A 17,233-nucleotide genomic window follows, 5' to 3' on the forward strand; every position below is an offset into this window, starting at 1 on the left:
CAGAGGCACAAAGGGCATCCTCGGAAAAAAGAATGAAAGACAGCACCGGGCACGCCCTGTAGAGCAAGAATCTGTCCTTCCTTGTTTGCCACCTCCCATGATAATTCAAATTATTTTCAATGTCTTTCTTGCAAATATACTTGCTCATATGCATTAATTAATGGTCACATGCTGACAGGCGCACCTCTGTTCAAGAAGTGCTGGCATTTGAATTACTGGCAAATACTCTGCCAGACAGCATGCTTATATTTTTCAGTATTAAAATGCTACATTCTTTTTACTTGGCAGTTTGTCATTTATAGCTCCTATTACTCCTAAAAACTGGTTCACAATTCAAAGAATGGGGATGCTTTGGGAGTTTCGATTTTCGTTCCTTTCATTGTTGTGTCTAAAAAAATTATCCCCAAATGTTCATCATAAATATAAACATGAGATAGGGAGAGAAGATGGCGGAAGAGTAAGACGCGGAGATCACCTTCCTTCCCACAGATACAGTAGAAATACATCTACACGTGGAACAGCTCCTACAGAACACCCACTGAACGCTGGCAGAAAACGTCAGACCTCCCAAAAGGCAAGAAACTCCCCCCGTACTTGGGTAGGGCAAAAGAAAAAAGAAATAACAGAGACAAAAGAATAGGGACGGCACCTGCACCAGTGGGAGGGAGCTGTGAAGGAGGAAAGATTTCCACGCACTAGGAGCCCCTTCGCGGGCAGAGACTGCGGGTGGCAGAGGGGGGAAGCTTCGGAGCCACGGAGGAGAGCGCAGCCACAGGGGTGCGGAGGGCAAAGCGGAGAGATTCCCGCACGGAGGCTCGGCGCTGACCAGCACTCACCAGCCCGAGAGGCTTGTCTGCTCAGCCGCCGGGGCGGGTGGGGCTGGGAGCTGAGGCTCGGGCTTCGGTCGGATCGCAGGGAGAGGACTGGGGTTGGCGGCGTGAACACAGCCTGAAGGGGTTGGCGCACCACAGCTAGCCGGGAGGGAGTCCGGGAAAAAGTCTGCAGCTGCCGAAGAGGCAAGAGACTTTTTCTTCCCTGTTTCCTGGTGCGCGAGGAGAGGGGATTCAGAGCGCCGCCTAAACGAACTTCAGAGACGGGCGCGAGCCGCAGCTAACAGCGCGGATCCCATAGCAACAGGGGCGCAGAGGGAAAAACGGAGAGACTCCCGCACAGAGGCTCGGCGCCAAGCAGCGCTCACCAGCCCGAGAGGCTTGTCTGCTCCCCCGCCGGGGCGGGCGGGGCTGGGAGCGGAGGCTCGGGCTTCGGTCGGATCGCAGGGAGAGGACTGGGGTTGGCGGCGTGAACACAGCCTGAAGGGGTTAGCGCACCACAGCTGGCTGGGAGGGAGACCGGGAAAAAGTCTGCAGCTGCCAAAGAGGCAAGAGACTTTTTCTTGCCTCTTTGTTTTGCGGCGCGCAAGGAGAGGGGATTCAGAGCGCCGCCTAAACGAACTCCAGAAACAGGCGCGAGCCGTGGCTATCAGCGCGGACCCCAGAGACAGGCGTGAGACGCTGGGGCTGCTGCTGCCGCCTCCAAGAAGCCTGTGTGCGAGCACAGGTCACTCTCCACACCGCCCCTCCCGGGAGCCCGTGCAGCCCGCCACTGCCAGGGTCCCGTAATCCAGGGACAACATCCCCCGGGAGAACGCACTGCGCGCCTCAGGCTGCTGCAACGTCACGCCGGCCTCTGACGCCGCAGGCTCGCCCCGCCTCCTCTGTACCCCTCCCTCCCCGCGGCCTGGGTGAGCCAGAGCCCCCGAAGCAGCTGCTCCTTTAACCCCGTCCTGTCTGGGCGGGGAACAGACGCCCTCAGGCGACCTACACGCAGAGGCGGGTCCAAATCCAAAGCTGATCCCCAGGAGCTGTGCGAACAGAGAAGAGGAGGGGAAATCTGTCCCAGCAGCCTCAGAAGAAGCGGATTAAAACTCCACAAACAACTTGATGTGCCTGCATCTGTTGAGTACCTGAATAGACAACGAATCATCCCAAATTCAGGAGGTGGACTTTGGGAGCAGGATATATTAATTTTTCCCCTTTCCCTTTTTTTTTTGTGAGTGTATATGTATATGCTTCTGGGGGAGATTTTGTCTGTATAGCTTTGCTTTACAATAGCTTTATTTTACTTCACTATATTATAGCTTCTTTCTTTCTTTCCTTTCTTTCTTTCTTTCTTTCCTTCCTTCCTTCCTTCCTTCCTCCTTCCTTCCTTCCTTCCTTCCTTTCTTTCTATTTTTTCTCCCTTTTACTCTGAGCCGTGTGGACGAAAGGCTCTTGGTGCTTCAGCCAGGCATCAGGGCCGTACCTCGGAGGTGGGAGAGCCAACTTCAGGACACTGGTCCACAAGAGACCTCCCAGCTCCACGTAATACCAAACGGCAAAAATCTCTCAGAGATCTCCATCTCAACATCAAGACCCAGCATCACTCAATGACCAGCAAGCTACAGTGCTGAACACCCTATGCCAAACAACTAGCAAGACAGGAACACAGCCTCATCCATTAGCAGAGAGGCTGCCTAAAATCATAATAAGGCCACAGACACCCCAAAATACACCACCAGACGTGGACGTGCCCACCAGAAAGACAAGATCCAGCCTCATCCACCAGAGCTCAGGCACTAGTTCCCTCCACCAGGAAGCCTACACAACCCACTGAACCAACCTTAGCCACTGGGGACAGATACCAAAAACAACGGGAACTACAAACCTGCAACCTGTGATAAGGAGACCCCAAACACAGTAAGATAAGCAAAATGAGACGACAGAAAAACACACAGCAGATGAAGGAGCAGGGTCAAAACACACTAGACTTAACAAATGAAGAGGAAATACGTAGTCTACCTGAAAAAGAATTCAGAATAATGATAGTAAGGATGATCCAAAATCTTGGAAATAGAATAGACAAAATGCAAGAAGCATTTAACAAGGACGTAGAAGAACTAAAGAGGAATCAAGCAATGATGAAAAACACAATAAATGAAATTAAAAATACTCTAGATGGGATCAATAGCAGAATAACTGAGGCAGAAGAAAGGATAAGTGACCTGGAAGATAAAATGGTGGAAATAACTACTGCAGAGCAGGATAAAGAAAAAAGAATGAAAAGAACTGAGGACAGTCTCAGAGACCTCTGGGACAGCATTAAACGCACCAACATTCGAATTATAGGGGTCCCAGAAGAAGAAGAGAAAAAGAAAGGGACTGAGAAAATATTTGAAGAGATTATAGTTGAAAACTTCCCTAATATGGGAAAGGAAATAGTTAATCAAGTCCTGGAAGCACAGAGAGTCCCATACAGGATAAACCCAAGGAGAAACACGCCAAGACACATATTAATCAAACTGTCAAAAATTAAATATAAGGAAAACATATTAAAGGCAGCAAGGGAAAAAAAACAAATAACACACAAGGGAATCCCCATAAGGTTAACATCTGATCTTTCAGCAGAAACTCTGCAAGCCAGAAGGGAGTGGCAGGATATACTTAAAGTGATGAAGGAGAAGAACCTACAACCAAGATTACTCTACCCAGCAAGGATCTCATTCAAATGTGATGGAGAAATTAAAACCTTTACAGACAAGCAAAAGCTGAGAGAGTTCAGCAATACCAAACCAGCTTTACAACAAATGCTAAAGGAACTTCTCTAGGTAAGAAACACAAGAGAAGGAAAACACCTACAATAACAAACCCAAAACATTTAAGAAAATGGGAATAGGAACATACATATCGATAATTACCTTGAATGTAAATGGATTAAATGCTCCCACCAAAAGACACAGGCTGGCTGAATGGATACAAAAACAAGACCCATATATATGCTGTCTACAAGAGACCCACTTCAGACCTAGAGACACATACAGACTGAAAGTGAGGGGATGGAAAAAGATATTCCATGCAAATGGAAATCAAAAGAAAGCTGGAGTAGCAATTCTCATATCAGACAAAATAGACTTTAAAATAAAGACTATTACAAGAGACAAGGAGGGACACTATATAATGATCAAGGGATCGATCCAAGAGGAAGGTATAACAATTGTAAATATTTATGCACCCAACATAGGAGCACCGAAATACATAAGGCAAGTACTAACAGCCATAAAAGGGGAAATCGACAGCAACACAATCATAGTAGGGGACTTTAACACCCCACTTTCACCAATGGACAGATCATCCAAAATGAAAATAAATAAGGAAACACAAGCTTTAAATGATACATTAAACAAGATGGACTTAATTGATATTTATAGGACATTCCACCCAAAAACAACAGAATACACATTTTTCTCAAGTGCTCATGGAACATTCTCCAGGATAGATCATATCTTGGGTCACAAATCAAACCTTGGTAAATTTAAGAAAATTGAAATCGTATCAAGTATCTTTTCCGACCACAACGCTATGAGACTAGATATCAATTACAGGAAAAGATCTGTAAAAAATACAAACACATGGAGGCTACACAATACATTACTTAATAATGAAGTGATTACTGAAGAAATCAAAGGGGAAATCAAAAAATACCTAGAAATAAATGACAATGGAGATACGACGACCCAAAACCTATGGGACGCAGCAAAAGCAGTGCTAAGAGGGAAGTTTATAGCAATACAAGCCTACCTCAAGAAACAGGAAACATCTCGAATAAACAACCTAACCTTGCACCTAAAGCAATTAGAGAAAGAAGAACAAAAAAACCCCAAAGCCAGCAGAAGGAAAGAAATTATAAAGATCAGGTCAGAAATAAATGAAAAAGAAATGAAGGAAACAATAGCAAAAATCAATGAAACTAAAAGCTGGTTCTTTGAGAAGATAAACAAAATTGATAAACCATTAGCCAGACTCATCAAGAGAAAAAGGGAGAAGACTCAGATCAATAGAATTAGAAATGAAAAAGGAGAAATAACCACTGACACTGCAGAAATACAAAAGATCATGAGAGATTACTACAAGCAACTCTATGCCAATAAAATGGACAACCTGGAAGAAATGGACAGATTCTTAGAAATGCACAAACTGCCGAGACTGAACCAGGAAGAAATAGAAAATATGAACAGACCAATCACAAGCACTGAAATTGAGACTGTGATTAAAAACCTTCCAACAAACAAAAGCCCAGGACCAGATGGCTTCACAGGTGAATTCTATCAAACATTTAGAGAAGAGCTAACACCTATCCTTCTCAAACTCTTCCAAAATATTGCAGAGGGAGGAACACTCCCAAACTCATTCTACGAGGCCACCATCACCCTGATACCAAAACCAGACAAAGATGTCACAAAGAAAGAAAACTACAGGCCAATATCACTGATGAACATAGATGCAAAAATCCTCAACAAAATACTCGCAAACAGAATCCAACAGCACATTAAAAGGATCATACACCATGATCAAGTGGGGTTTATCCCAGGAATGCAAGGATTCTTCAATATACGCAAATCAATCAATGTGATACACCATATTAACAAATTGAAGGAGAAAAACCATATGATCATCTCAATAGATGCAGAGAAAGCTTTCGACAAAATTCAACACCCATTTATGATAAAAGCCCTGCAGAAAGTAGGCATAGAGGGAACTTTCCTCAACATAATAAAGGCCATATATGACAAACCCACAGCCAACATTGTCCTCAATGGTGAAAAACTGAAACCATTTCCACTAAGATCAGGAACAAGACAAGGTTGCCCACTCTCACCACTATTATTCAACATAGTTTTGGAAGTGTTAGCCACAGCAATCAGAGAAGACAAAGAAATAAAAGGAATCCAAATCGGAAAAGAAGAAGTAAAGCTATCACTATTTGCAGATGACATGATACTATACATAGAGAATCCTAAAGAGGCTACCAGAAAACTCCTAGAGCTAATCAATGAATTTGGTAAAGTAGCAGGATACAAAATTAATGCACAGAAATCGCTTGCATTTCTATACACTAATGACGAAAAATCTGAAAGTGAAATTAAGAAAACACTCCCGTTTACCATTGCAACAAAAAGAATAAGATATCTAGGAATAAACCTACCTAAGGAGACAAAAGACCTGTATGCAGAAAATTATAAGACACTGATGAAAGAAATTAAAGATGATACAAATAGATGGAGAGATATACCATGTTCCTGGATTGGAAGAATCAACATTGTGAAAATGACTCTACTACCCAAAGCAATCTACAGATTCAATGCAATCCCTATCAAACTACCACTGGCATTTTTCACAGAACTAGAACAAAAAATTTCACAATTTGTATGGAAACACAAAAGACCCCGAATAGCCAAAGCAATCTTGAGAACGAAAAATGGAGCTGGGGGAATCAGGCTCCCTGACTTCAGACTATACTACAAAGCTTCAGTAATCAAGACAGTTTGGTATTGGCACAAAAACAGAAATATAGATCAATGGAACAGGATAGAAAGCCCAGAGATAAACCCACATACATATGGTCACCTTATCTTTGATAAAGGAGGCAAGCATATACAGTGGAGAAAAGACAGCCTCTTCAATAAGTGGTGCTGGGAAAATTGGACAGGTACATGTAAAAGTATGAAATTAGAACACTCCCTGACACCATGCACAAAAATAAACTCCAAATGGATTAAAGACCTAAGTGTAAGGCCAGACACTATCAAACTCTTAGAGGAAAACATAGGCAGAACACTCTATGACATACATCACAGCAAGATTCTTTTTGACCCAGCTCCCAGAGAAATGGAAATAAGAACACAAATAAACAAATGGGACCTAATGAAACTTAAAAGCTTTTGCACAGCAAAGGAAACCATAAACAAGACCAAAAGACAACCCTTAGAATGGGAGAAAATATTTGCAAATGAAGCAACTGACAAAGGATTAATCTCCAAGATTTACAAGCAGCTCATGCAGCTCAATAACAAAAAAACGAACAACCCAATCCAAAAATGGGCAGAAGACCTAAATAGACATTTCTCCAAAGAAGATATACAGATGGCCTACAGACACATGAAAGAATGCTCAACATCATTAATCATTAGAGAAATGCAAATCAAAACTACAATGAGATATCATCTCACACCGGTCAGAATGGCCATCATCCAAAAATCTAGAAACAATAAATGCTGGAGAGGGTGTGGAGGAAAGGGAACACTCTTGCACTGTTGGTGGGAATGTAAATTGATACAGCCACTATGGAGAACAGTATGGAGGTTCCTTAAAAAACTACAAATAGAACTACCATACGATCCAGCAATCCCACTACTGGGCATATACCCTGAGAAAACCATAGGTCAAAAAGTGTCATGTACCACAATGTTCATTGCAGCTCTATTTACAATAGCCAGGACCTGGAAGCAACCTAAATGTCCATCGACAGATGAATGGATAAAGAAGATGTGGCATATATATACAATGGAATATTACTCAGCCATAAAAAGAAATGAAATGGAGGTATTTGTAATGAGGTGGATGGAGTTAGAGTCTGTCATACAGAGTGAAGTAAGTCAGAAAGAGAAAAACAAATACAGTATGCTAACACATATATACGGAATCTAAGGAAAAAAAAAAAAGACCATGAAGAACCTAGTGGCAAGACGGGAATAAAGACACAGACCTACTAGAGAATGGACTTGGGGATATGGGGAGGGGGTGGGGTGAGATGTGACAGGGTAAGAGAGTGTCATGGACATATATACACTACCAAATGTAAAATAGATAGCTGGTGGGAAGCAGCCGCATAGCACAGGGAGATCAGCTCGGTGCTTTGTGACCACCTAGAGGGGTGGGATGGGGAGGGTGGGAGGGAGGGAGATGCAAGAGGGAAGAGAAATGGGAACATATTGTATATGTATAACTGATTCACTTTGTTATAAAGCAGAAGCTAACACACTATTGTAAGGCAATTATACTTCAATAAAGATGTTTAAAAAAAAAAAAAAAAAATAAATAAATAAATAAATATAAACATATGATTTTGGATATACTGCCTTTATTTTCTCAGGTAAAGTTAAAACTTTTTAAAATAAGTATGGATTTTATAATAAATATTAATGAGAGAGAATATAATCTTACCCTGGTGTGAGTACGAATGTGCATCTTCAGCCCGTCATTTTTACTGAATCCTTTTTCACAGTAAGGGCATTGATAGGGACGCTCACCTACAAGATAAAGGAAAGCTTCCCGTCAGAAAAATCTAAAGCAGCAAAGCAGGCATGTACCATCACTCCTCCCGCACCAGATCCTGGCCACCACAAACACTCCTGCATTGCCAAGAAAAGGCTCAGGCAGAGCACGGCCAGTGGACGAGGCTTTCCCTCCTGCGGAGAGGCTGTGAGCCCAGAGCAATTCCAGCACTCAGAAACAAGCAACATTCAGGCTCACTCCATTTTCCCTTTAATATTTGAGCCCAAATTAAATCTCCTAATTTTAAGAATCTGTTAAAACGATTTTGTATCAATTTCTTCTGTCACCATACTGCACATTACAGGGATCACTGTTTCACCGATACTTTGTTTTTTAAAAAAGATTTCAGAGGCTAAAGGCTCTTTGGTGGGGCTAATGGCAGACTCCGGGAGGGCTCATGCCAAGGAGTACCTCCCAGAACTTCTGCTGCCAGTGTCCTTGTCCCTGCGGTGAGCCACAGCCAACCCCCGGCTCTGCAGGAGGCCCACCAACACTAGTAGATCACCACGGAGCCCCAAGAAGAGTTCCCTGTGCTATACACCATGTGGCTGACAGGGTCTTGGTGCTCCGGCCAGGTGTCAGGCCTGAGCCTCTGAGGTGGGAGAGCCGAGTTCAGGACACTGGTCCACCAGAGACTTCCCAGATCCATGTAATACCAAACGGTGAAAGCTCTCCCAGAGATCTCCATCTCAATACTAACAGCCAGCTCCACTCAACAACCAGCAAGCTACAGTGCTGGATACCTTATGCCAAACAACTAGCAAGACAAGAACACAGCCCCATCCATTAGCAGAGAGGCTGCCTAAAATCATAATAAGGTCACAGACACCCCAAAACACATTGCCGGACATGGTCCTGCCCACCAGAAAGACAAGATCCAGCCTCATCCTCCAGAACACAGGCACCAGTCCCCTCCCCCAAGAAGACTACACAGCCCACTGAACCAACCTTATCCACTGCGGGCAGACACCAAAAACAATAGGAACTACGAACCTGCAGCCTGCGAAAAGGAGACCCCAAACACAGTAAGTTAAGCAAAATGAGAAGACAGAGAAATACACAGCAGATGAAGGAGCAAGGTAAAAACCCACCAGACCAAACAAATGAAGAGGAAATAGGCAGTCTACCTGAAAAAGAATTCAGAGTAATGGTACTAAAGATGATCCGAAATACTGGAAATAGAATGGAGAAAATACAAGAAATGTTTAACAAGGACCTAGAAGAACTAAAGAGCAAAGAAACAAAGATGAACAACACAATAAATGAAATTAAAAATTCTCTTGAAGCAATCAATAGCAGAATGACTGAGGCAGAAGAATGGATAAGTGACCTGGAAGATAAAATAGTGAAAATAACTATCGCAGAGCAGAATAAAGAAAAAAGAATGAAAAGAACTGAGGACAGTCTCAGAGACCTCTGGGACAACATTAAACGCACCAACATTCGAATTATAGGGGTCCCAGAAGAAGAAGAGGAAAAAAAAGGGTCTGAGAAAATATTTGAAGAGATTATAGTTGAAAACTTCCCTATTATGGGAAAGGGAATAGTCAATCAACTCCAGGAAGCGCAGAGAGTCCCATACAGGATAAATACAAGGAGAAACACGCCAAGACATACATTAATCAAACTATCAAAAATTAAATACAAATAAAAAATATTACAAGCAGTAAGGGAAAAGAAACAAATAATATACAAGGGAATCCCCATAAGGTAAGAGCTGATCTTTGAGGAGAAACTCTGCAAGTAAGAAGGAAGTGGCAGGACATATTTAAAGTGATGAAAGGAGAAAACCTACAACCAACATTACTCTACCCAGCAAGGATCTCATTCAGATCTGACGGAGAAATTAAAACCATTACAGACAAGCAAAAGCAATGAGAATTCAGCACCACCAAACCAGCTTTACAACAAATGCTAAAGGAACTTCTCTAAGTGGGAAACACAAGAGAAGGAAAAGACCTACAATAACAAACCCAAAACAATTAAGAAAATGGTAATAGGAACATACATATTGATAACTACCTTAAATGTAAATGGCTTAAATGTTCCAACCACAAGACACAGACTGGCTGAATGGATACAAAAAGAAGACCTGTATATATGCTGTCTATAGGAGACCCACTTCAACTTAGGGACACATACAGACTGACAGTGAGGGGATGAAAAAAGATATTGCATGCAAATGGAAATTAAAAGAAAGCTGGAGTAGCAATTCTCACATCAGACAAAATAGACTTTAAAATAAAGACTTTTACAAGAGACAAAGAAGGACACTACATAATGATCAACAGATCAATCCAAGAAGAAGATATAACAAGTGTAAATATTTACGAACCCAACATAGGAGCACCTCAATACATAAGGCAAATGCTAACAGCCAAAAAAGGGGAAATCGACAGTAACAAAATCATAGTAGGGGACTTTAACACCCCACGTTCACCAATGGACAGATCATTCAAAATGAAAATGAATAAGGAAACACAAGCTTTAAATGATACATTAAACAAGATGGACTTAATTGATAGTTATAGGATATTCCACCCAAAAACAAGAGAATACACTTGCTTCTCAAGTGCTCATGGAACATTCTCCAGGATACATCATATCCTGGGTCACAAATCAAAACTAGGTAAATTTAAGAATATTGAAATCATATCAAGTATCTTTTCTGACCACAATGACATCAATTACAGGAAAAAATCTGTAAAAAATACAAACACATGGAGGCTAAACAATACACTACTAAATAACTAAGAGATTACTGAGAAATCAAAAATGAAATCAAAAAATACCTAGAAAAACTTGACAATGAAAACACGACAACCCAAAACCTATGGGATGCTGTGAAAGCAGTTCTAAGAGGGAAGTTTATAGCAATACAATCCTACCTCAAGAAACAAGAAACATCTCAAATAAACAACCTAATCTTACACCTACAGCAATTAGAGAAAGAACAAAAAAACCCCAAAGTTAGCAGAAGGAAACAAATCATAAAGATCAGATCAGAAATAAATGAAAAATAAATGAAGGAAAAGATAGCAAAGATCAATAAAACTAAAAGCTGGGTCTTTGAGAAGATAAACAAAATTGATAAACCATTAGCCAGACTCATCAAGAAAAAGGGAGAAGACTCAAAGCAATAGAATTAGAAATGAAAAAGGAGAAGTAACAACTGACACTGCAGAAATACAAAGGATCATGAGAGATTATTACAAGCAACTATATGCCAATAAAATGGACAACCTGGAAGAAATGGACAAATTCTTAGAAATGCACAACCTTCCAAGACTGAACCAGGAAGAAATAGAAAATATGAACAGACCAATCACAAGCACTGAAATTGAAACTGTGATTAAAAATCTTCCAACAAACAAAAGCCCAGGACCAGGTGGCTTCACAAGCAAATTCTATCAAACATTTAGAGAAGAGCTAACACCTATCCTTCTCAAACTCTTCCAAATATAGCAGAGGGAGGAACACTCTCTAACTCATTCTATGAGGTCACCATCACCCTGATACCAAAACCAAAGAAAGATGTCACAAAGAAAGAAAACTACAGGCCAGTATCACTGATGAACATAGATGCAAAAATCCTCAACAAAATACTAGCAAACAGAATCCAACAGCACATTAAAAGGATCATACACCGTGATCAAGTGGGGTTTTTCCCAGGAATGCAAGAATTCTTCAATATATGCAAATCAATCAACGTGATACGCCATATTAAAAAACTGAAGGAGAAAAACCATATGATAATCTCAACAGATGCAGACAAACATTTCAACAAAATTCAACACCCATTTATGATAAAAACGCTCCAGAAAGTAGGCATAGAGGGAACCTACCTCAACATAATAAAGGCCATATATGACAAGCCCACAGCCAACATCGTTCTCAATCGTGAAAAACTGAAACCATTTCCTCTAAGATCAGGAACAAGACAAGGTTGCCCACTCTCACCACTATTATTCAACATAGTTTTGGAATTTTTAGCCACAGCAATCAGAGAAGAACAAGAAATAAATGGAATACAAATTGGAAAAGAAGAAGTAAAACTGTCACTGTTTGCAGTTTACATAGAGAATCTTAAAGATGCTACCAGAAAACTACTAGAGCTACTGAATAAATTTGGTAGAGTAGTAGGACACAAAATTAATGTACAGAAATCTCTTGCATTCCTATACACTAATGATGAAAAATCTGAAAGAGAAATTAGGGAAACACTCCCATTTATCACTGCAACAAAAAGAATAAAATACCTAGGAATAAACCTACCTACGGAGACAAAAGACCTGTATCCAGAAAACTCTAAGACACTGATGAAAGAAATTAAAGATGATACAAACAGATGGAGAGATATCATGTTTTTGGATTGGAAGAATCAACACTGTGAAAATGACCAGACTTCCCAAAGCAGTCTACAGATTCAGTGCAATCCCTATCAAACTACCAATGGCATTTTTCACAGAACTAGAACAAAAAATTTCACACTTTGTATGGAAACACAAAAGACCCCAAAGAGCCAAAGCAATCTTGATGTTGAAAAATGGAGCTGGAGGAATCAGGCTCCCTGACTTTAGACTATACTACAAAGCTACAGTAATAAAGAGAGTATGGTACTGGCACAAAAACAGAAATATAGATCAATGGAACGGGATAAAAAGCTCAGAGACAAACCCACACACATATGGTCACCTTATCTTTGATAAAGGAGGCAAGAATATATAATGGAGAAAAGACAGCCTCTTCAATAAGTGGTGCTGGGAAAACTGGACAGCTACATGTAAAAGAATGAAATTAGAACACTCCCTAACACCATACACAAAAATAAACTCAAAATGGATTAAAGACCTAAATGTAAGGCCAGACACTGTAAAACTCTTAGAGGAAAACACAGGCAAAACGCTCTATGACAAAAATCACAGTAAGATCCTTTTTGACCCACCTCCTAGAGGAATGGAAATAAAAACAAAAATAAACAAATGGGACCCAATGAAACTTAAAAGCTTTTGCACAGCAAAGGAAACCATAAACAAGACGCAAAGACAACCCTCAGAATGGGAGAAAATATTTGCGAACAAAGTATTGACAAAGGATTAACCTCCAAAATTTACAAGCAGCTCATGCAGCTCTATGTTAAAAAAACAAACAACCCAATCCAAAAATGGGCAGAAGACCTAAATAGACATTTCACCAAAGAAGATATACAGATTGCCAACAAATACATGAAAGGATGCTCAACATCACTAATCATTAGAGCAATGCAAATCAAAACTACAATGAGGTATCACTTCACACCGGTCAGAATGGCCATCATCAAAAAATCTACAAACAATAAATGCTGGAGAGGGTGTGGAGAAAAGGGAACGCTCTTGCACTGTTGGTGGGAGTGTAAATTGACACAGCCACTATGGAGGACAGTATGGAGGTTCCTTAATATCTAAAAATAGAACTACCATATGACCCAGCAATTCTACTGGGCATATACCCTGAGAAAACCATAATTCAAAAAGAGTCATGTACCACATTTTTCATTGCAGCTCTATTTACAATAGCCAGGACATGGAAGCAACCTAAGTGTCTATCGACAGATGAATGGATAAAGATGTGGCACATATATACAATGGAATATTACTCAGCCATAAAAAGAAACGAAATTGAGTTATTTGTATGAGGTGGATGGACCTAGAGTCTGTCACACAGAGTGAAGTAAGTCAGAGAAAAACAAATACCGTATGCTAACGCATATATATGTAATCTAAAAAAAAAAAAAAAAAAAGGTTCTGAAGAACCTCAGGGCAGGACAGGAATAAAGACGCAGATGTATAGAATGGACTTGAGGACACTGGGAGGGGGAGGGGTAAGCTGGGACGAAGTGAGAGAGTATTATGGACATAAATACACTACCAAATGTAAAACAGATAGCTAGTAGGAAGCAGCAGCATAGCACAGGGAGATCAGCTCGGTGCTTTGTGTCCACCTAGAGGGAGATGCAAGAGGGAGGGGATATGTGGATATATGTATACGTACAGCTGATTCACTTTGTTATACAGTAGAAACTAACACACCATTGTAAAGCAATTATACTACAATAAAGACGTTAAAAAAAATCATTATGCTAAGTGAAAGAAGTCAGACACAAAAGGCCACATATTATATGATTCCATTCATATGGAAGTCCAGAATAGGGACAGAAAGTAGATTAGTGGTTGTCTAGGTCTGGGGGTGGAGATGGGAAACACAGGAGTGATAGCTAACGGGTGAAGTGTTTCTTTTTAGGGAGATGAAAATGTCCTAAAATTGACTGTAGGGACGGCTGCACATATCTATGAATATACTAAAAACAACATATTGCACACTTTAGGTAGATTGTATGATATGTGAATTATACCTCAATAAAGCTGTTTAAAAAAAAAAAAAAGATTTCATAGTCTATCTCAGTTAAGGAGATGAGTTTTAAAAGAACTTCATAAAATTGGTGTATGTTAAACAGAATCATCTTCTGTTATAACTGAGTAGAGGTTACATCTAGAGATTATTATTGAGAAAACAGCCAAACCATTTTTTTTAAAACAAGCAAGCATACTCACACACATCACACTTTCTAAAAAATTCTACTGTAAGCTGACAAAAATATGACAAAATTTAATCTCCAGGAGGAATCTGAAGCTGCCCAGTGGTCAAAGCCTAATTATTCAGAAGGGACAGTAACTTAGAATCACTCACTTACTGATTCTTTCATTTACTGATTCTTTCATTTCCTTCTCCTCAGAGACAGGCCTTTTGACAAGCAGTGTGCCGATCCTCTGCTCTCTCACATCCCATTTGATTCTCATTCTCGTTCAATCACGTGTTACCCGAGTTATGCCAGCGAACGCCCCCGTCAGGTCAACGATGAGCTCCTAGTGGCTCAATCCAATGGTCACTTTTCATCATGGCCTTCCCTGACCTCTCCCCAGTTGCTTCACAAAATGTCCAGCCACGTTCCTGGGCCTGGAGGCTGCATGGCACAGGGGGCTTTGCCCTGTTCTCTGAACCCTGTGTTGTTGGCGGTGACATCACATGGAAGCAACTGGGGCAGAGCTCCCAGCGCAGCAACTTACCCGCCTCTCCTTGAGGAGCGTTCAGGTCACTCCCTGTGAACTCTCTCTGAAGTGGGCACTGTGAGAGAATGACAACCACCCAAGATAGAAAAAACAAAAACAGAAACCTAAAAATAACAATGGCAACACTAACGAGAACAGGACTCTTTAATGAATTATCCAGACTTGCCAATTTCTTCTGTGAGACAAAAATCAACTTTTGCACTAAGTAAATCGACCTGGATTCTTTACTTTACTATGGCTGTGAACCTGGGAAGGTGTGGCTTTTCATACACGCAAAAGATAAAGGCTTAGAGTCCAATTTATTTGAAAAACTATGAAAATATAATTTTATTTTAACCTTAAGTCGATAATATGTGTTTATCTTCATTCCAGATCTCTCTGTTGAACCTCTGTCTTGAGATATCCATACGCCCACCCGGTATCTTCATTTGGATATCTCACAAACAACTCAAATTCAGCATTCATGAGCTTTATCCTCTGATCCTATGTGTCCTGTATATCCTGTCCTGATTAGTTATACCAGAATCATCCAGCTACCAAATAAGAAACTTAAACAGCCATTCAAGATGCCCTTTTTTTACTCACTTCTCCCTACATCTAACCTCTTAAGTCATATTAATTTCACTTCTCTGATATTTCTAGAATTTTTTTCCTTGAAGGTGACAGCAAGAATGAAAATAATATTCATAGCATCAGCAGCAGAAGTAGTAGCAGGAACGATTATTAATTGATTTCTTAATCATTAACCTTCAACCATGCACACACAGAGAAAAAGAACTGGAAGAAAACAGCAAGATGCTAATGCTCATGGGAGTAACTCCTGCATCATAGAAGTCCAGGTAATTTTTTATTTTCTTCTTCATAAAGTACAAAAAGCAAAGTAATTTTTTAGATTTTCAAAGTAAATGTTTTACATTAATGCTAAGAAGAATGCTAAAATGTTTCATTCCTATTTATCTATTAACAATCAAATCAATCTAGATAATAGATAAAGCATGATAAACAGTAAAGTGGTTGACACGAAAAGTTGTTTCACAAATTTTTAGCAATCATAAATTAATATTCACAGCTATTCTCTCTGTATCACAGAGCTTTATGTGTGGTATTACTCTCCAAATACCAATAGAATAGCCAGCAAAAAAAAAAATAAATAAATAAAAGATTTACAGTCATCAGGTTATATGTTAATTAAACCTAATGTAGTATATTGAATTATTATTTTCTTTCATGATAGCCAAAATTGATTAAGCAAGGAAAGAAATATAGATAATACTAAGGAAATTTAGAGAATGGAACAAAACAAATTCATTCCCCATTTTACCTGGTGTCATAATACAGAAATTTCCACTACAGACATGAGCTTTTTCCCCTCTTTCAGAATCTGATTGTTCTGAGTTTGAATACTGCTCATCCTCTCCTAGGTGTAACTCTGGGGAAGTCATGCAACCTCACTGAACCTCTGAAAAATGGGACCAAACATTCAGGTTTGTTTAAAGCAGTCTCTATGCCAGTTACCACACGACAAGTAGCACTCCCTTTCACTTACACGAGTGACCCAACTGGGACAATAAAAACGTATGGTCACCTGTTACGGATTGAACTGTGCCCCCCAAATTCACATGCTGCAGTCCTAACCCCAGTACCTCAGCATATGACCGTATCTGGAAACAAGGCTGCTGGAAATGTTACTAGAGTAGTCTGGGTCCCTAATCTTATGTGGCTGGTGTCCTTGTAAGAACATGGGCTTGCAGAGACAGAGACACACAGGGAGAATGCCAGGTGAAGAGTGGAGTTACGCTGCCACAGCAAGGAACTACCAGAAGCCGGAAGAAAAGCCTGGAACAGATCCTTCCCTGGTGCCTTCAGAGGGAGCACAGTCCTGCCAACACCTCGCCTCCAGAACAGCGGGACAACAAATTTTTGTTGTTTAAGCCACTCTCTGGTACTTTATTACAGTCCTAGCACACTCATACAATCACC

General features: G+C 40.5%; 1 protein-coding gene and 1 long non-coding RNA gene across 3 annotated transcripts in view; one reads left to right on the top strand and one right to left on the bottom strand.

Annotated features, from left to right (window-relative positions):
* Positions 1 to 17,233, top strand: part of LOC309627634 — a 1,075,643-nt gene that overhangs the window by 811,574 nt on the left and 246,836 nt on the right. The gene's annotated exons all lie outside the window — the stretch shown is intronic.
* The window catches only part of PRDM5 (PR/SET domain 5), a 226,103-nt gene that overhangs the window by 60,131 nt on the left and 148,739 nt on the right, over positions 1 to 17,233 (bottom strand). For both annotated transcript variants that reach the window (XM_082389642.1, XM_082389643.1), the window contains exon 14: positions 8,037 to 8,122. In XM_082389642.1, the coding sequence (XP_082245768.1) occupies positions 8,037 to 8,122 (86 nt within the window). The remainder of the gene's footprint in view (positions 1 to 8,036; positions 8,123 to 17,233) is intronic.

Source organism: Balaenoptera borealis (assembly GCF_965194805.1).
Source record: "Balaenoptera borealis genome assembly, chromosome: 4".
Lineage (NCBI taxonomy): Eukaryota > Metazoa > Chordata > Mammalia > Artiodactyla > Balaenopteridae > Balaenoptera > Balaenoptera borealis.